Source organism: Sander vitreus, chromosome 22 (genome assembly GCF_031162955.1).
Source record: "Sander vitreus isolate 19-12246 chromosome 22, sanVit1, whole genome shotgun sequence".
Classification (NCBI taxonomy): Eukaryota; Metazoa; Chordata; class Actinopteri; order Perciformes; family Percidae; genus Sander; species Sander vitreus.
In genome coordinates, this window is record NC_135876.1 from 19,987,516 (window position 1) to 20,007,791 (window position 20,276).

Sequence of the window (20,276 nt, forward strand, 5' to 3'; positions counted from 1 at the left end):
GTTTAAAGGACAGTTTGGGAAATGATTTGCTTTCGTGCCACGGGTTAGATGAGAAGATCAGTACCACTCTCCATCATTTGCACTGTACTGTTGTTCCCCTTTACTGCTTTAAATACAAAATCATGGTGAAATTTCCAGCCACTGAAAAACTCGTTTAGTGTTAGCATGGTAGGATATCATTCCTTATTTTTAAATTGTAATCCTGCTATTCATCTCTATTTTTACTAAGTGCATCAGTATACAGTTAGGTGGTTTTTTTTGTATCCTAATTACGCAATGCCGTTCCATGTATCCCGTTACTCCCCAACCCCGGCTGTAGCACATATTTTCTGAACAAACATGAAAGCCTTTTCAATCTCAACTCTCAGAGTGCATAATCATATTCCCCAAAATGTGAAACAAAATCTTCTGAAATAATCTGGACAAATTAAAATGCTTTATGAAAACTTTTATTTTAGGCTTGGATTATTACATGCAAACGCCCCTCTGTCCACAGGCAGAGAGGGTCAGAAAGCCTTAGCACATTTCAGTAGAAAGGTAAACTACTTTTTTTGTTTTTTATTATTAAAACATAGTGCCTCTGGAAAGATTAGTGCTATTGCAGATGCAAACCTTTGTAAATGATATAGTATTCTATATTAATAATACATGGGAATGCAATTAAAATGCTGCATTTTAATCTGAACTGTACATCTATTGTATACAATTTACATAGATCTCACTGCTCTGAAAACAATTCATGATTACCATTGCTCGCACAAAATCTTTCCACCATATTCGTACAAACATCTCATTAAAATTAGACAAAAATAGAAAAACTTGACAGCGTAAACAACAAAGGACAGTGACAAGTGTTATGTACTAATAATCAGACAGCTGAGTGGGCACTGAGGCCGTTAGATATTCTCACCACCATCGGGTAGTGCGATGAATGTTAATTTGGTCCAGCACTGGAACACTTATGCTACAATATGTGAATGTAAGAATAACCCCAATAGCATTATGAATGCACTTTATGATGTTGAGGCACCTCTTCTATTTGGAAAAAAAATATTTTGAAGTGGAGACCACTTTGACATAAAGCACAGTCTGATATGCAGCAGGACAGCTGATGAAAACATTTTTGATAACTTTGTCTAACCGACACACAACATTGAGCGGCTACTTTAAACATATACCTCATTTACACAGCCGAGATCTGCCCAGCAATGTCTTCATTAGAACTCGCTGAACGCAATAAATATTAACTTATTCTCAGAATTTAAACGAAATCTCGCATATCAATACACTTCCACATTCAAGCCTCCTTTCTAAAAACTACAGTTATTACAACATTTTGTTATTATAGCAGCATTTCCTGGGCAACTAATGAAAACAAAACAAACAACAAATTGATAAAAATGTAAAACCACATCAAGCGTTACGCTCAAAACAACGTTTTGGGCCATTTTATGTGCAACACAGCCTTAGTTATGGACATAATTGACAAGCTGCTGTGGTTGGTTTATAAACAGGCTGACAACATCACATCTCTAAGTTCCCCCTCTCAACACAAACCATACAGAGAAAAACAAAAATTCCAGTACAGTGGCATCATCTTGAAAAGCTTCTATTAATCACCGACTGCGAGCCCATACATTCACGGTTCTATATGATTCCACATCCACAGTACAACACACTTGAGAGATATCTTGCTCTCACTCATTCCTCTAGGTGCCTTCTTCATAGTGCAAAAGCAAATTACTGGGCTGTGGGTCTAAGCAGGGGGGAGTTACAGCCATTAGCAACCAGAGACATTTGGACGACTCCTCTTTATCGTCCGTGTCCATGGGTGTTTGGGGGGGGAGAGCAGGTTCAGTTGATTCGTCTATTGAAAGAAGAGGGAAATTAAGGAGTTCAATTGGGTAGAAAAATGGTAGTAGATTGCAATTACATTTCTGTAAAAGGAATACCTTCTCCTCCTCTGCAGGTATAGGCGAATAAGCCACTGTGCCACAAATGGCCATATGACGGCAAAGGCCAAACTGGCCGGGGAAATGTCAAAAGGCCACCAGGATGGTTTCTACGGGAAAGAAATATGTAGAACAAATAAATCGGCATTATTTCAAATGAAAACTGGTTTCGCCAAAGTAACGTCTAAATCCTTTTAGTGCCTGCTAATGATCATACAACTTTTATTTTAGCTGAAACGTGGCACACAAACGTGTATTTTTTTGGTATTTTAAACGGTTTACCCGACTCCTCTTTTTCACCGAGGTCGATCCATAGGTTGGAGACGGAGACATTGATTTTGCCTGCAGAGAGGGAAAAAAATAAATAAAAAAAATCAATACTTGATACTTGTCAAAGGACAAGGTAAGTAGCATTAACGTGTTTCAGTGACCATCTGTACTCATTGTTTACAATGCCAAAGTACAAACTCCTTATCTATGTTATTTTTAGACGGTGTACTCTGCCATGCTATAAATTGTACGTGTAGTTGGATTTCATTCATTCATTCATTCATTCATTCATTCATTCATGTCATAATGAGCTGCTCCTCAATAGTTTCAAATAGATTGGTTACATCTGGGAGATCGTTTTGGACGGGAACAAAACTCCTTCCACTGGCATACTCATATTTATCATACACAAGGATTACAAAATTCATACAATACCAACAAGCATAATCCAGATTAATTTATGGCAATATTATCAGAATGCAACTACTTTTCAGACAGGCTGTTTCATCAACGGTTTGTGTGTTATGAATGTTGAATCATTTTTAGAATATTGCCCTTTGCCTTCACTTGCTATTTAAAAAAAAAAAGTACAGTCCCTCCAGAAAAACGCGATTATGCGATCGCATAATTCAATGCATAATAAGCCAAAGTCTGCATATTTATGCGGGGGGGCCGCATTTTTTTCAAATACGCCGCACTTTCGCCGCATAAATTGCCGATTTCAAAATATGTGGGGCTTGCATGATTTCATAATCCCCGCATTTTCGTTGCAAAAAGAGTCACATATATCTTAGCAGAAAGTTGAAAAATGTTGCGTTTCCTTCACACGAGAGCAGCCATTTCCCCCTGTTGCCATGGGAACGTTATGAAGCGACGTGATTGCGCGACATGAACATCATCGAAAAGCTGCAAACCCCGCCATGAAGCCACGGTGAAACCGCAGTTTTTGCAAGTTCCCGCAATTTCATCGCATAAAATTGAATATCCCGCGTATTCCATCGCATTCTTTTAAAGAAAACGTGTCGCATAATCATGGATTTTTGCCCGCGACAATCGCAAAAAAACTCCGCATTTTTCTGGAAGGACTGAAAGCAGTCCCAGGTAGTTGTCGAAACGTTTGGTGTTTAAAATGTTAGAAGATAGAAAAGAATTCCCATTATGATTTCTCAGAGCCCAAGATGGCATGTTTAAAACTGCTTATTTTGTCAGGCAACAGCCCGAAACTCAAAGATATTCCATTTCCTATCACATAAGACAAATAAAAGCAGAAAATATTCAGAAAGGTGGAACAAAAGAATGTAAAGTTGACTTGACCTGGCTCGCAGTCAGAGCCTCCAGGGTGTGAAGCCTCTCCAGAACACTCTGCATGTCCTCCTGTAGTCTAGCCAACACCACGACTATCTGCTCATTCAGGCTGCCTCCGGGTGTTCCTGCTCTCCCCCACTGGTCCCCGTCCCCGTCCCTACCGCCGTACATGGGCATCAGAGATTCGGAACCGTGCCCTGGAGACCTGGTGCCTGAAAACACAGAAGTTATATATACAGTAAATGAATACATGTTCACAAAATGCCAACTAGAGTTGCACGATATTGACAAAATGTGATATTACGATATTGATTATGAATGTTGCGATATCAATATTAATTTTGATATTTTGAAACGTGTAAAATTACAAAAGTTAAGGGGAAAACGCATCAAAATAGATTCATAACAAATTAAACAAGTTTTCTTACAACACAAGGTTTATTAACAGGACATGTTTTACTGGTTTTACAGTATAAACTATATAAATAAAGAGAACAGGACATGTTTTACTGGTTTTACAGTATAAAATATATAAATAAAGAGAACAGGACACTTCGCTTCTCTGATTCACTCCGTTTAGTTGTCTCTATTTCTTCACTTACACTGTCACTCTGTTGAAATATGCACACACGTGGTACGCTCCATAGGGTTTGTCACGTAGTGGACCCGTGTGCTGACGTGCACTAACATGTGCAAGTGGCACGGCAACTGGCCAATGAAATGATGATCATTATAGCGTTTCAAGCGGGCTCTAAATCAAACACAACTAAGCCACACAGCCGCAGCGCTCCACAAAATATTGCATACTTATCGCGACACTTTCGATTTAATATTGCGATAACGATATTGAGTCGATATATCATGCACCCCTAATGCCAGCAAAAAAAATGTACGAGGTTGCCCTCTTGAGAATCTCATCTGTGCAAACTACAAGTAGAAACCAAGAAGTATAAACAACCTGTAAAAAAAAAAAAAAAAAAAAAAAGGGACAACCTTACCCCTTTCTCTTCTGACCAAAGAGCTGTCCGACATGTCTGCATTTGGTCTCTGCGACATTGTTCCACCGCTCTCTCCGTCTTCTCCTCCGCACCTGATGCCCTGCACCGCACCGTGAACATCCTCCTGGCGCTCCTGTGTTGCCTGGGGCTCCTCTAGAGGCGGCAGGACGTGGTTCTCATCTTCATCCAGGTCGTCCAAAGAGCGGTTATGCTCCGAGCTCTGGAGAAGAAGCACGTTTTAAAAAAAGAAAAAAAAGAAAATGAATCAATGACTTGCCGAGAGCTATAACCACGGCACCAAACAAGTGGTTTGAAGTTTTACTTGCCTCTTCCTGGCCAAACTGGTCCACAGAGTCGCAGTAGACTTCACTGTCTGAGTCACTGGCCAGGTGGCTGGGACCAGACACATCTTTACTGGGATCTGAGATCAGTACAAAAGGCACAAAAAAAAAAAAAAAAAAAAAAGCATTGTAATGCAGAGTAAACGACACTGTAATTAAGAAAAGTGACACAGCGGAAGGCAGCTTAATTCAGGAGCTTTGTGTGCCATTCCAACGAAGCCAATAATTTAGTCCATAAATCTCAGACTATACTGATATTGCACTATTCCTTCTCCTTCCCTCTCTTCAATTGTTATTGTATATTTGTTGTAAATTCTATTGTATTGTTACACTGCATACTTAACAGTATTTCTTTGATATTTCTTACTGTCCTTTGTTTTTATTTCTTTATATGTTAAGTGAGTGTTGTACTTTGAGAGCAAAGATTAACCGGAGTCAAATTCCTTGTTTGTTTACGCAAACCTGGCCAATAAAGCTGATTCCGATTCTGATTCTGATTGAAACTGTCCCAGGAGCAGCTGCTGTCGGTGTCTGCCGAGTCGCCACAGCTCTGGGAATGAAGCTTAGCAGATTATCTCCTCACGTGGTGCACGGGCGGTGGGTGAGGCGAGTACAGAGTCCTCAGCAACAGAACAGGACTTTCACAAATGCAAAGATTTTGAAACCCACAACAGAACGTGCAAACATGGAACTCAGCGTTCCTGACCTGTGTGGTGACCGTTGAGCAGAGGCTGGCCGACTGAACCCTCCTGGGAGCTGTCACTGTTCAGGGCAGCCCTGCAATGACTCCCATTGGTCAGATGGGTGACCCCGTTGGCCACTTTGCCGTTGGACAGGGGCGCTTTGTGTCTCCTGGCTGAACCCTTCTTCTTTGGCTGTGAAGCTGCGGATTTCTTGTCTGGGGGAAAAATAAAAAAAATAAAAATAAAAAAATCCCATTAACGAGATGTTTTTTTTTTTTTTTTTTTTTTTTTCACAGTATTTTATGACCAAGTATTTATAACTTGGTTACCTTTTTTGACGTCCCGTATCACTACTTCTTGCTCTTTGTCGTCTTCTTCCTCCTCCTCTTCCTCCTCATCTTGTGTTTCTTCCTCTGACTTTTCATTCACTTCCTTTGATTTGAGCCTGGCCGGACGAGTCTCCAGAGTGCCGTTCATTTCCATCGTTCTGATGATGCTCTTCGCGACGCTCTTTGATTGCATTGAATTCAACACTGAACCAAACCCTGTGCAACATTATGGATTTCAAAAACAAATGCCAAAATGCAATACTTCCTTTAAAAAAAAAGAAAAAAAAAAAAAAAAAGGATACGTTTAACATAATGACTGAATCAAAACAATCCGTTTAACATCCGAGACACAAATCTAAAGTAGTTGTCAACTAAGCGGATGGCTGTTTGGAGCCGACCAAAATCCTCATGTACTTTAGCTTCTGTGATTAAAGTGCAGGATAACATTTTCAGCAACACAGACACTTAAATCCAAACTTTATCCATTTCTGATCAGCAAAAGAAACATCACATTGTGCTAAGCCACGTGTTCTGTGCCACGAATTCCGCAGGCGCGGCGACATGACTGCCAATAACAATAAGCACCGAAAGCGTCTAAACTACACCACCACACTACCCTGGAAATCCAGAGTTTTTCGCGAGAGCACAATTTGAATTTGCTCAGCGAGTCACTCTGGCAACGAGTAACGATGCTCATTACCCATGCCCTTGGAGCCGAGCTGCACCAATCACGTCGGTGTATCCGTTATAGGCGGGCCAGAGGCGAGGCTAAACAGATGACGACAGTGCTGAGATGTCGAAGTCCGGAATCAGTCCGTAAACATTGGTCGTTGCGCTATCCAATTGGGTGCGGTGAGATTTTCAAATGAATGCTTGGTGCCACCCCTCGAGTAGGGCCATTTTCATTACTCATAGCCAGACCCTTAATCTTTCGGTTTTGGGTCTGGATTTCCAGTCTACCACCACACTCTAATATTTACACAATATACTTGCCTTCCAGTTGCCTAGCAAACTGCGTCAAACGGGCTGAGCATATAACAAAGAGGCAAAGTAGTGAAAAAGGTTATGCTCCACATGCTGTCGTCGACATCACAAAGTGAAAGGAGGTAAATAAAACCCACCTGTGCTCAGGTCGGATATCTGTGTGATCTTTTTCTTCTCATCAATCAGCTCATAGAACGGGCCGAGGAGCCGTAAGAGCTCCTCCACCTCGTCTGTCACGGGCATACCCTCCAGAATCTATCAATCAATGACAGTGATGTTTAGCTCAAACCCATGAGCAGTCAATATCAAAATTGCTAGTATTCCTATACAACAGTTACATCATTCTGTAAAAGTAACATACCAGCTTTATTTCATCCACATAGGCTGTCATTGCTTCTTCTTTTGGCATATCTCCAAGAGAACTCCATGCATCCCTGAATCATTAAATTAAACAAAATAAAAAAACAGTATTATTATTATTATTATTATTATTATAATATCGTAGAGCTGGGTGATATGGAGAAATTTGGACAAAACGCCTCGATATCGATACTGTAGGGTTGATTGGTGCTTTCACAAAATAGATTTTTGACAAATAATCATCAGTAATGTGGATATGATGACTAAGTGGGTAAAGGCAAATAAAAACAGCTAGAATAGTCTGGTAAATTCAGAAAATGACATCACTTTACTGTAATGCAGCCTTTAAAACCAGGAAAAGACAACACTTATACCATATTACGATATAATGATATCCAAAATCTAAGACAATATCTAATCTTGTATCACTATATCGATATAATATCGATATATTGCCCAGCCCTATTATATCGCTTTTATCCAGTAAAAGAGTGTAAAGCATCTAGGTCATCAAGATTGGTTTTTAACACTTCTGTGCCGGTTTTCAACTTTGTCAACAAGGCAGGCTTAGTTGAGGTTAATGTGTACTTAGTTAGCGGAGGGTCAAAGGCCGAAAGAAACCTAACCCATTTATCAGTAACTAGAGTTATTCCTTAACTAAGAGTTAAATTTTTCATGATAAACTTGCAGATCCCCCCATACCCCACTGTAATGGGACCACGATGAGAACCTGTGCAGCCCAGTGGGTAAGAGGCTACACAACTTGAGACTAAAAGAGGGAAAAGCACTATGGTCAAACCCCAGTAGAGAGAATTTGGCCCAGTCTTGCTTTGCACTACAAAGTCAAACTTAACTTAACAAAAAGTCAAACATTACACAACAAAAGTTGTGTAATGTGCACAAGTACAATTTCCACACGCCATGGTTTATCCAGAATTAAATTGCCTTAAAGACTGTGGTATTCACACAACTCGTGCTAGTCAGCTTGACCCATTGAAGGAAAATGATTCCTGAAAGTGACCAATGAAAGATCCACAGAGAACAGTGTTATATACACTAATATTTCCCTCCATAAAAGATACAAAGAATGCAAGAAATCTGTATATATTTAAAATAAAATAAAAACATTAACTGACTCTATATTTCCTTTTATCTTTACCATTTTGCTTTGCCAACTGCATCCCAGAAGCCAGGTCGGGGTATATTGCACGTTCCCACAGTGGCTTGTTTATAGTAACTGTAGAACTTGAGCATCATGTCATTGGAGGGCTGAAAGGGACCTGAGGGAAGTAAAAGGACATTTCATACTGAAAATGTTCAAAATAGCTGCACTATTCTTACGGTTTTCTATCTCTTACATATCAGTGAAGTCTCTGAGATGAGAAAGAACTTTAAAAAGTGACTGTTGTAACTCTGCATTAAGGTATAGACTGCTGGTAGGGAGCCAAATCTGCAAGTAAAGTGGATTAAGTCTTTTAAATCCCACAAGAACCAAAGCAGACCAAGCTGTTGCACTGCACCAAACTAGGTCTGACACCATTCTGTTTGTGCCCTACTGTATGTTAAAGCCATGGGGTGAATTGGCTTAAAGAAGTATTTTACCGCTGGAAAGAGGGTCTTTTCATTAAACTGGGCTGTAGAATGGTGCAAAAGTTGTTGATTTTTAAGTTGGTGCGACATGGCCAGAGAAAACAGAGAAAAGGGGCTGTGGTATTCTCTTTCGCTCAAAAAAAATAATGCAGAAAATCTACAACTACCAGAATGCACTGCTCTATGAGCCCCATAGTGTGGAAGCAGCAGCGATCATCCTGGTAATTTTTTTTTTTTTTTAACTTTATTTGACTTCATGTTCCACTGAGCATCTCTCATAGGAATGAACAGGGCTCCGACTTGAATGCTGTATCCAGGTCTCTTTATACATCCATGGCAGCAGCCCTAGTATAGAGCTACCCAGCAGAACAACGCCAGATGACGCAAAACGCGTCATCTGGCGTTTTTCTGCTAGCCTGTGAGTAGGGAGATCTGGGCACTGGTAAGGTGGAGTGAAGTTAAACATAGTTCGATTAACACACACTACCAACATTATTATGATACAAAGTTGTTTGAATATCAGCAAAGTGTCCCTTTAACTGGCCTAAATTACTATTTTCGACTGGTTTGTTCACTTACCATCTGGGGCTAAACTCTTGATCACTTTGACGGCAGCCTCGAACCTCAGCAGGGTCAACCGCCTCTCATCTTCCAACTTGACACTCTCCACCTCCATCGTGTCCCACTGAGACAGTCCACACAAAACCTACAGACAGGCAGTAAACAAACACAGCGTCACATCTAGCTAGGAAACAACGTCTGCTATGCGACACACGTCTAACTGCCCAGATATTTGTAATAAATACAATCTATAATTCCAAACTGTCGACGGAAACGCTCGAAACCGGTGAACTTTACCGTTAAAGTCAACGACCTATCGGTTTGTCAGAAGGGGACCTGTCTCTTCAGCCTTCGACCAGCCATGAACACCGTAATGGAGCCAGGCGGAGGTGTACTCTGGGAGTTGTAGTTTTAAACCGATATGTCCTACAAACTCCACAATCCTTCGCGTCTACTACAACAAGGCTGTGGTGGAAATTTAGTTTTACGGAGAAACTAATCATGTGTACTGAATGAACCAGAACACATTATTAAGAGGTGAAAAATAACAAATGTTATGTCATAATAGTTTTACATTTCGATGTCATCTCGAAGTCCTAACATGAATCCACAATAGCTATAGTTGTAAAACTACACTTACCATCATGCACTACTCGGTTTTTTTTTCTTCAGTTGGAAGGGTGATAGGTTGATGGAAGCAAAAAGTATGAGCTCTCACTGTGTTTTTATTTCGGAGTACCACAAATCGTTATAAGATATATAAGATATAAGATAAGATCTCTAGATAAGATATCTAGATCTGATCCATATGATCTAATAATATAAAGAATGGCACTTTCAGAATAATGTGTATTATGTTATTGGATTATTGATGCATTAATGTGTACATCACTAATATTGAAGCTGGTGAAGGTGGAGCTTAGTTTAACTAGTTTGTATACTTAATGTGCTGGGTAGCTTTATTTATTTCTTAATTATCTTGATCTATACTATTAAATCATAATTTATTTGTTGAATTTATTTTATAATGGTAAACTGAACAAGCAATGTATCTAAAGTTATCAAATAATAGTAATGAAGTAAAAGGTACAATATTTGCCTCTGAGTCTGAAATGTAGTGAAGTATGAAGAAGCGTAAAATGGGAATACTCAAGTACAAATACAGTACTTACAGAACAATTGTACTAAAGCACAGTACTACTTAAATGCCAGTCTACATATGGTAAATGCCCTAGACCAGTGTTTCTCAAATGGGGGTACGCGTACCCCTGGGGGTACTTTGGAGTACTGCAGGGGGGGGGGGTACATGAACTTTTAGCAAAATGCTCATTTAAAAATATGTCATGCATAATTCCTGAAATAATTACACTATAATAATAACGAATGAATTAGGTGATGGATTCTGAACATTTGAAATGTAGCATTTAAATAGTTTTCAGTTACACGGTTGTTTAGTGAATCTATCACTGCCGACGCTGTATTGTTCCTCTTTATATAGATGTAAACATGTTTTTGCACTGGTCAGGGGGTACTTGGCTTAAAAACACAATTCAAGGGGGGTACATTATTGAAAAAAGTTTATCAACCCCTGCCCTAGACTGTGATAAATGCACGGTACTTTCCACACTTGCAGAGCAAACACTGGTCCCACTTTTATACCACTGAGTGACTACTCTTCCCTAGCACAGACGATCTTTGGGTGGAGGTTACGCCAAAGCGAGGGCAGGAATCCCACAATAGCAGGCGGAGGATTTTTTTTTTTTTTTCGAGGCAGAGCTGAGCTAGTGGCTGTTTCAATCAAAGGGAAGGCAGAGGGAAGGGAGGCTCTGCGGGGAGATGTAAGATGGCAGAGCTACAAATGTTGTTAGAGGAAGAGATTCCGGCCGGTAAAAGAGCGCTCGTGGAGAGTTACCAAAACCTCACCAGAGTAGCAGACTACTGCGAGAACAATTATGTCCAGGTAAGTTAAGAAAGCTACCGCGTTATCTTCAAGCTCCTTTTGTCGCGAAAAGCTCGGGATTGAATTGCTTGTTGGGACAGGAAATGTGGATGAAGAAGCTGGAATGATCCCCTCCGCCCAAAGCATGAAGCTGTAACATGATGCCTTTAAACTGGGGGGCATTTAGACATATTGTATGTATTCGGACCATTAATCACATGTATTCCATTTACACAGAGGGTGTGTCTACTTTTTTATTTTTTATTATAACTGGGTCGGTTCAAAAACTGCTTCCACTCTCACTGCTATAAGGAGGCCTGCGTGTTTTACAGGAGCAAGTTTTAGCGGCTGAAAAGGATTTTATTTAATGTTAAAGACACCAACAAGAAAGTTACTGCAGTTTTTACTTCCATAATTGATGCGGACACAACCTAAAATGTATAACTACATTGTGGGAAACTAAATGTCACACTAACACTACAAGTCTACATGAATATTATAGTAGTAACATAGCAGTCCATTACGTTCCATAAGGTCATTAAACTCACCATTTAATACCACAAAAACTCCCCATTGGGATACTATAGGGACATTACAGTGGAGGTGTGGTGTCTACATTATGGACTTGTAAGTACTCTATAATGTCAGTGCATGACATTTATTGGTGCTGCATACCGTACTTAAAAAAACAACAACCATTAAACACTTTAAATTGCCGCATTAAAGCGTAACATATGCATGGAAAGCTTGTTTTGTCCAGACTTAATGGAGAGAAGTGTTATTTAATATAATTCAGTTGGGTTTGCAGGCTTGCAACTAGGCTGGGAGAGGAATGTAAAGCCATTGTAAGTTGGTCAATAAAGGATGGTGGTATTGATTTCTCTCAACTTATTCATGGGAACAGAGCTTGCTTTCATCTATGCTGGCCTATATGGAGCTTCACATCTGTCTTTGAGTTAAGCTTTAAGTTCTTCTTGATAAAGTAGCACAACTGTGTAATAAGTAATTTAAGGAATATTTTCATTCGAATGTGAGGCATATGTGTAATGATTCTCACAGTGGAACTTCACTGTAGCGTCATGATGACCACAGATTGCTTTGGCTTTTTAATTTTAACACAGATATATCTGTGGTAATCCGCTTCTAAGAAAGGCAGAGAACAAACTGAGCGACAGACAAACAGCGGTTGGTGAGAAAACATTTTTAAGCAGAAAGACAACCCACCATATCAGCTACAGAGGGTGTGTCCATTCCAGCTGTACTCCCCAATGACTCCCTGTAATTTAGTTTTCTTCTGTGTGCTCGGATGATTTGGCAATGTAAAGGCACAGCTCTGAAGCTCTGTGCCAGTTATAACCCACGCAAGCACTAAAGGACAAGAAGGATGTCATCTGTAGTCTCACATGAGCCCTAAAAATGAAGTGGATGAAGCTTAGCCCCCGCTGCTTTCAAAGTTCAGATACAGTGACATAAATGAATGTGGGGATTTTCTTGTTATGGATTTTGTTTACCACACCCCAGCCAGCTGTAACACAAAAAAAGAGGCATGACAAACTGATCTGTCACAATGACACAGTGTTAAGATCTTCATATCGATGCAGAAACAATGACATTTTGTTTTTCCTTTTTGAGTACATATTTCGCAGCATGACAACGTTTTGCAAGTTTTGAAGGCCAGTGCTGATATCTTTTTAGTTGCCAATAGCTCATGTTTGTCGCCGATATTTAGTGTCTTTCCTACCGAAATGACAACACTGTCACTGTTTTGTAGGGCTGGGTATCGAACCTACATACTGGCAGAAATGTATTTGTGGCAGAGATTATGAAAAACTACAGAAAGGTGGCTTGAATGTCTGGTCAGATTTGTAGTTCTTTCCAGGCTTGAAGATATTGAAGTTATGAAGTAGTTCTTTTAGATACAATTTCATAACTTTTTGGCTTCTTTTGGTACATGGAATATATATATATATATTTGGTATGGCTACGAAACCTAGGTACTGTAGTTTAAAGTATTACTCGGCTTTTCTTTCGAAGGTCAATACTGACATTAAAGTGCACATAAATGTCCATAATATCCAGCCCTATCAAATAGTGACTTCTTACCCAAAATGATAAGAAGTCACTATTTTACCAAATACTGACAAGGTTTTAAATTCATAGAAATACCCAGCTCTAAGGCCAATACTGACACCATTGAATTGCTCATATTTACATGTTTTGTCCAAAGTGACTTACAATGAGCTCATTTAAACCATAGACTGTATATAAAACTATTATATACAGTATACAGTGTATACATCGACTTAAACTTGATAGAAGCGCCACATACATGTCATCAAAAATGTAAGTCTAATAAAAACTAGATTACTAGAGTAGTTTTAGTTTCTTAATAAATGAGGTGCAAGTATGCTAGCATTGGGTGTAAAGGTGTAGTCTAAAAAAGTAATGGAAAAAAAAGAAAGGGGGAGGGGGGGTGGTTAGTGTCTTTTAAATCTGACCACTTTTTTTATTAACTGACAAGATTTTAGTGTGTTTGCTCTTGGTAAATAGAAGGGGCTCTAAAAATAGTATTTAGATCATAAACATCTCCACGGAGACCCCAAACTAATGGAATGTAAAATACTTCAAATACCATTTTCATGTATCTGTGGGTAAAAGTGTACAACACAGTATTTGTTCTAGCTTCAAAACTATGAAAAGTTGTGTTTCGTGAGGCCTTGTTTAAAGCGCTGATGTTAAAATCAAGGACTTTGAGCTTTTGGGCACACTTTGCGAGCTCTGTGTGAAGCGAGTGTCAGACTTAGTGCACTTTTCATAATCTCTCTCTGTCTGCTGCAGGCTGGCTATCTACCTATCTACCTATCTACCTATCTCTATCTCTGCTAGAAACATTCACACACAACTGCTGTGCACTCAGAACTGAACCGTGCACATACCAACATGCCTCAGCTTGAATCGGCTCGTCCTTTCAGCCGGCACTCCTCCTCCTCACTTCCATCCCTCCTTTTTGTCCTCTCTCTCTGTTCTTGTCATGTGGAGGCTGTGGTGTTGTGAGTGTTCGGTGTGGACTTGTAGTGCAGCTCAGCAGGCTGAGGCAGATGGTGAAAGCTACGTTTAACCGAGGACAGATCACTGCCCCATTTTCTCAACTTAATAGTTGATTGTGTGTGTGTGTCTGTCTGTGTGTGTCTGTCTGTGTGTGTGTGTGTGTGTGTGTGTGTGTGTCTCTCTGTGTGTCTCTGTGTGTGTGTGTGTGTGTGTGTGTGTGTGTGTGTGTGTGTGTGTGTGTGTGTGTATATATCTCTCTGTGTGTCTCTGTCTGTGTGTGTGTATATATCTCTCTCTGTGTGTCTCTGTCTGTGTGTGTGTGTGTGTGTGTGTGTGTGTGTGTGTATATATATCTCTCTCTGTGTGTCTCTGTCTGTGTGTGTGTGTGTGTATATCTCTCTCTGTGTGTCTCTGTCTGTGTGTATATCTCTCTGTGTGTGTGTGTGTGTGTGTGTGTGTGTGTGTGTGTGTGTGTGTGTGTGTGTGTGTGTGTGTGTGTGTCTCTGTGTGTGTGTGTCTGTGTGTCTCTGTGTGTGTCTCTGTGTGTGTGTATGTGTGTGTGTGTGTGTGTGTGTGTGTGTGTGTGTCTCTGTCAGGTCAGAGTTATGTTTCCTGTTTTCCCTGCTGACTCTGAAAACTGACTCCCTGGAAATGCCTTCTCTCTGTATCAGGAAGTAGCTTAATAATAGAGCCAAAAAAAACAAAAAAAAACACCCTTTTAAATAAAGACACTTGCACAGAGACTTTCTGATTAATCTGGGGTTTTGTATTTTAATATGTTTCTGTTTATTCTAGCTAGACTATATAAGGTAGTTACAGAAAAAAAAACTATCTTTGCACCGTGCTCGCTGCCCCCCCTGAAATATATTTTGCTCACTTTTTTTTTTAATTGATGCAAGTCAGTTTGTTTAACCTCTGTGACAAGGACGCAGACACTGTATGCAAAGTGGACCACCTGCCCACGTTGGCAGGACACACTGCTGTTGACTGCTTTGTTTAACACAGTAATACTACATTTCAGGTTGCATCAGTTGTGCTTCGGATAAACAGAAAATCAATCTGCATTGTTTTAGTCATATTTTGTTTATTTTTACAATGGTTCCAGCTTCTGAAGTGTAAACATTTGCAGCCTTTCTTTGTCATATGATGGCTAATTGAATATCTTTGGGTTCTGTACTGATGGTCGAACAAACCAAGCAATTTAAAGACGTCATTATGGGCATTATGAACATTTTTGACATTTTGGGCACTTGATTTCTTTTTACATTTCATTGACGAAACCCTTAATTGGTTAAATAATCTGTAGATTAATTGATTGTTGCAGCTCCAGATATTCTTTGAGCAGATACTGCTTGATAGGGGTGTGCAAAAAAAATCGAGTTTCATATTCGTATTGCGATTCAAGCTCTCTTAAATTGTATGTCTACTGCAGTCGCATGGGAAAAGTAACCCCATTTACATACTGTGAATCGTTTCTTTAATCGAGAATCGTTTTTCAATCGAAAATCAATTTTGAATCGAATCTTGAGCCTAAAAATCGATATCGAATCGTGACATTTTCTGAATCGTGCACCCCTACTGCTTGATATAAATGTATTATCTTGTTAACTTTTGGGCTGCATTTAATGTTTAGTTTCCTTCTTAATTAATCAATTGATTTTTAATCTGTTGAAAGTCCTAATATGGAAAACAAAAAACTCACTGACCCCTTGATACAGAACAAGGAAAAGCAGCAAATCCTCACATTTTAAGAAGATGGAACATTTTCATTGATTAATACATCTAATGCCAATTAATCATCTGTTGAACAACTCATTTAATAAAACTAGAAAACGTAATGCTGTATTATTGCAATAAGGTTCTTGTATGGCTGTTTTTAAGACGGCATTAAAACTTGTTGGGCTTACAGACTGGAACAATTAATCACGTTGGCCCTACATTTTTTTGAAATTAATTGTCATTACAGTAACAAAGAATAGGGAAATGGAAGCAAGATGTATTGCAAACCAAGAGGTCATATGCCAGATCAGATGCAGTGTTGCAAGCTCGGGGCATGTGACATTGCCTGCTGAGCTAGCATGATGCCCACTTGTGCTTTTAGTTCTGCTCCTAAATTAGCAGTTTTGAAATGTTGGCTGATGTGTCATAAGAAATGCAGGTAGCATGTTGTGTCAATCGAAGAGATATGTCCGCTTCATGTCCTGTCATATAACCTTGGTGTATCTGTCCTGTTTTCCCTGGTGAATTAACGTGAGTTTCTCCTTGGAAGAAAGCCGGTGGCACATTTTTTTTTTTTTTTAACCCAGCTCTGTCTCTCTGGGTTACTCTGAGTCCTCGTTTCCTGTCCTTCTTCTGCAACTCTCTCTCTCTCTCTCTCTCTCTCTCTCTCTCTCTCTCTCTCTCTCTGTGTGCAGAGTGGCCTGGTTTTTCTCCCAGCATGGTGAGGCCTAGCGGCTCTCAGCCTACCAGCAGGGCCCATTTATCCTTTTTGACCGTGTGATGTCGTGAGAGGTTTTTCTTTGCAGCAGGCGGGGTGTAGGGCAGAGAACAGCCAAAACGCGGTTGCAAGCAAACAGAGGTTTTTATTTTAGAGCAGTCTTTTCCAGAAAATAGTCCAACGCAAAACAGTAAATCCAACTCAAAAGCTTACTGGGAGCAAACCATACCTTCACAAAGTCCTGGAAACTTAGGTTCTTTTGATAATGTCGGTCTCTCCACAAACTCTTTTCTGCTCTCTGCCTCTGCTGCACCCTTTTTTCTCTCTCAGTGCATGAGCACCTGCTTTAATCAAGGGGCCGAGGCATTTGCACCTCCCCGTGCGGTGCATTCTGGGACCTGTAGTTTGGGTGGTGGCCATTTTGTTATGGGGTAGCACAGAACATAGCGTCCCTCTACCACACGTCCCCTTGTGATGCCACAAACCCCCTGTCACTCCTTCATCTGACTGGGGCTGGTTTGGTCCAGACTAGTCTTGCATTGCCAGACCTTCCTCCACAGCGCTGCGGAGGAAGGTCTGGCTCGTCCACACAACATTCCTGGATTGGAGAAAAACGTGCTCCGGTTTGTTGCCATTTCTTTAAACCAATCACAATCGTTTTGCTGCGCTAAGCGCCGGAAGCAGCTAGGGTGCCTCTGCAAAATAGCCTCGGGAAGGAACTTGTTTTGGTGGAACGTGTAGCTTCAAAAGTTGCTTTAGTCACTCAACAGAAAACTCAGATTGGACAGATAGTCTAGCTATCTCGATTTACCCTGCAGTTCAAACCGACCGGAGTTTAGAATGGAAGGTGGGGGACCTCCAGTCGTAAATGAGGGACATCCGGCGAAACCTCCAGCGGCACCGTAACTATCCCGTAAATGAAATGTCGTCGATACAGACTAGGTCCAGTTTGGTCTGTTACAGTTTGGTTAGAGTGTTTGAGTTTTGATAAAAACGGTTGTACCGACATCATTATCTTTAGGGTTTGGTATCGTTTGAGTTTTTTCCGATACCGGTGCTGAAACGATACTTTTAAAATGGTGCCTGAACTGAAATATATATATATATATATATATATATATATTTGTAATGTATATAATATAAAGGAGCACAAAACGACAGTTGGTGACATTAAAGAACGGCTTGTTTATTGCTAAGGCCATATGGTCAAAATTAAATTATTTATTAATGACTTATTTCACCAGTACATTGCTGGTAAACGACAAAAACAACCAGATGGGAAAAGGGTATTTTCCAATAACTTTGAATGCACCACAAGGCTGGCGAGTTTCAAGTAAACGCACTGTCTGTGTTGTTTTTCCGACAACGGCAGCTGCAGTCAGACTGTTACCTCCCGGTGTTGGAATCCTCTACAGGGAAATACAGTCACACTTTACACCGCTTAACGTAAGCTGTTAGCATTTTTACCATTGTGTTTAATCCAGCTACTAGCTAACGGTAACGGAGCGTCCCGTGCAGCGATGCTTCTGGAAAAAAAAAAAAAAAAAAACGTCAGGCACCCAAATTTTCGTTCTTATTCGGTCTCGTTACTACCGTTTACGTCAGAACCGGTGCCCTATTGGCACCGCATTTCGGTACCCAAACATAATTGTCTCAGACTAAAATTGTCTGCTTCTAGTTGGATTCATGCAGAAGTAGTGTCAGCTTTTTATGTAGAAAAGCGTGAATATCCACCCAAACACCCTCTGTGTCCGGATGACCCAGCAAACAGGAAGACGAGCTCCTCCAGCACTCCGAGTCACACTAGATGAGTGTTTTTGTTTATTTGTTTATCAGTTAAATGTGTTGTTCTAGGTATAGAAGAGTGACTTTCTGCCAGGACGAACCAATTAACAAGTCACTCAAGAAAGGTTAATGAGTTTCCTCCATGTGCAGACGTCCCCTTTGTGTCTCCTCCCTGACATACTGGAGGAATTTTTAATTGTGCGCTGGCAGTTCTTCAAGGTCAGGTAGACCTTATGGCCTTTCAGTCAGCCTCCATCTGCCCCGGAGGAATTATGAATTCACGTAGTGTACTGCTGAGAGCTAAGAGTTAGCTCCAGGAAGGATTGAAGTTGTTAAGTGTGCAGGTTTTTCCTTATTCTTCACACGTTCCAGTGTCACTTTGACTACCTTGTCTGTTTCTTCAGGTGGCTTGTGTTGGCAATAAGTTTCTCACAGTTTCATTATATGTAGGGGTTTGGTACTGATAAGGTAGATCATTTTTAATAGGATCAATATGTTCAGACGCTTTTTCTTGTATTAATCTTATAAATTGAACTCCCCTTTTAGCTCAGTTTCTTGTTATCATTCAGGTCTAGTTAAGTTAAACCTATAATAATCATTCATCTCTGTTAATAACTGATGCTATTTATAACAAAGTGTACTAGCACTAGTTCCAGCAATGTTAAAAGAACATTTTGGTATTGTTTTTAATAGGTGTGTGCAAGAAAATCGATTCGTATTCGCGATTCAAGCTCTACCGATTCCAAAAATTGATTCATATTTAAAAAAAGAAAAGAAAATATATATATTTTTTAATTGTATGTCTACTGCAATCACTAGATAGATACTTTATTGATCCCCAAGGCGAAATTCAAGGTCCCAGTAGCTTACAGACATCACACACAACATACATCATAACAGGATGTTAAAATAACAAATAACAAACAAATCCACATGAATAATATGGACAATAAAAGATACTGAATAAACTAAATACAAAATACACATGAATGTACTAAGGGATGTATAAGATAAGATAAAATTGCGACTTACAATGACTTACAAAGATGCATAACAGCTGAGAGTGTATGCACTATACAGGATTTACCCTATTATACTTTATCGACAGGAATTGATAGGTCAAACTGCAAACAGCCACCCACAAATAGTCTATAAACAAAGCATCAGGCTGTCTTTGAGATTTCACATGAACAACGGTTAAAGTTACTCAGGCCACCGAAGAATACCATAATTCCTCCGTTCAATTAGGCCTAAGCGACGCACCCCAAGCTTCCATCCTTAACAAACAGCCATGTATATCGGCTCTTTCAGTCTCGCCACTGCTGGCTGTTCCAATTTAACGGGAGAGAGGATCAAGAGGGGTTAGGATCGTGACCGGCCTCTGACGAGCTGTTACCACCACCATCTTCAGCCAGAGAGGACATTATTTCTTCAGCTTCTTCTTGCGTTGTCACCCCAGCAGGAGGCGGTGCTAACAGGGCTTGCAGCAGGTGAATCGGTCGTGCTATTAACGTCATCGCTACACAATTTCCTAGTAAAACCAAAATGACTTAAACTGCCTTGTTTTCTTTTTGCCATGGCTATATGATGCTAACTGCAGAATCGATTTCAAGGACTTTGCGCGCCGACTAATGGCCTCCAATGTTTATATTTTTTTCTACGAATCTTTGAGTTAACATGTACTAAACATGAGT

At 40.1% G+C, this 20,276-nt stretch overlaps 2 protein-coding genes across 13 annotated transcripts in view; one reads left to right on the forward strand and one right to left on the reverse strand.

Annotated features, from left to right (window-relative positions):
• Positions 1 to 431: 431 nt before the first annotated feature.
• Positions 432 to 9,758, reverse strand: acbd5a (acyl-CoA binding domain containing 5a). 3 transcript variants are annotated; one of them, XM_078280795.1, is made up of 14 exons: positions 9,671 to 9,758; positions 9,392 to 9,518; positions 8,382 to 8,502; positions 7,224 to 7,296; positions 7,000 to 7,117; positions 6,872 to 6,904; positions 5,879 to 6,094; positions 5,573 to 5,764; positions 4,852 to 4,946; positions 4,526 to 4,745; positions 3,537 to 3,739; positions 2,235 to 2,294; positions 1,953 to 2,062; positions 432 to 1,867 (listed from the first exon to the last, which is right to left on the reverse strand). In XM_078280795.1, the coding sequence occupies exons 2-14, from the start codon at positions 9,486 to 9,488 to the stop codon at positions 1,855 to 1,857; spliced, it is 1,551 nt and encodes a 516-aa protein (XP_078136921.1). In that variant the 5' UTR covers positions 9,489 to 9,518; positions 9,671 to 9,758; the 3' UTR covers positions 432 to 1,854. The 3 variants fall into 3 exon arrangements, with proteins under 3 accessions (XP_078136921.1, XP_078136922.1, XP_078136923.1); XM_078280796.1 differs by lacking the exon at positions 6,872 to 6,904; XM_078280797.1 differs by lacking the exons at positions 8,382 to 8,502; positions 9,671 to 9,758 and having other exon boundaries at positions 9,392 to 9,481.
• A 1,379-nt stretch (positions 9,759 to 11,137) lies between these two features.
• abi1a (abl-interactor 1a) overlaps positions 11,138 to 20,276 on the forward strand; it is a 53,341-nt gene continuing 44,202 nt past the window's right edge. For 2 of the 10 annotated variants that reach the window (XM_078280783.1, XM_078280787.1), the window contains exon 1: positions 11,138 to 11,333. In XM_078280783.1, coding sequence (XP_078136909.1) covers positions 11,217 to 11,333 — 117 coding nt within the window. In that variant the 5' untranslated portion in view covers positions 11,138 to 11,216. The remainder of the gene's footprint in view (positions 11,334 to 20,276) is intronic. The other 8 variants (XM_078280785.1, XM_078280784.1, XM_078280793.1 and 5 more) reach the window with 5 other exon arrangements.

Coding starts and splice junctions, on each gene's coding strand:
- acbd5a (XM_078280795.1), bottom strand. CDS start 9,488: ATGGAGGTGGAGAGTGTCAAGTTGGAAGATGAGAGGCGGTTGACCCTG. Junction 7,118..7,223: donor ATGTGGATGAAATAAAGCTG/GTATGTTACTTT, acceptor ATTGATTGATAG/ATTCTGGAGGGTATGCCCGT. Junction 4,746..4,851: donor ACCAGTTTGGCCAGGAAGAG/GCAAGTAAAACT, acceptor CTTCTTCTCCAG/AGCTCGGAGCATAACCGCTC.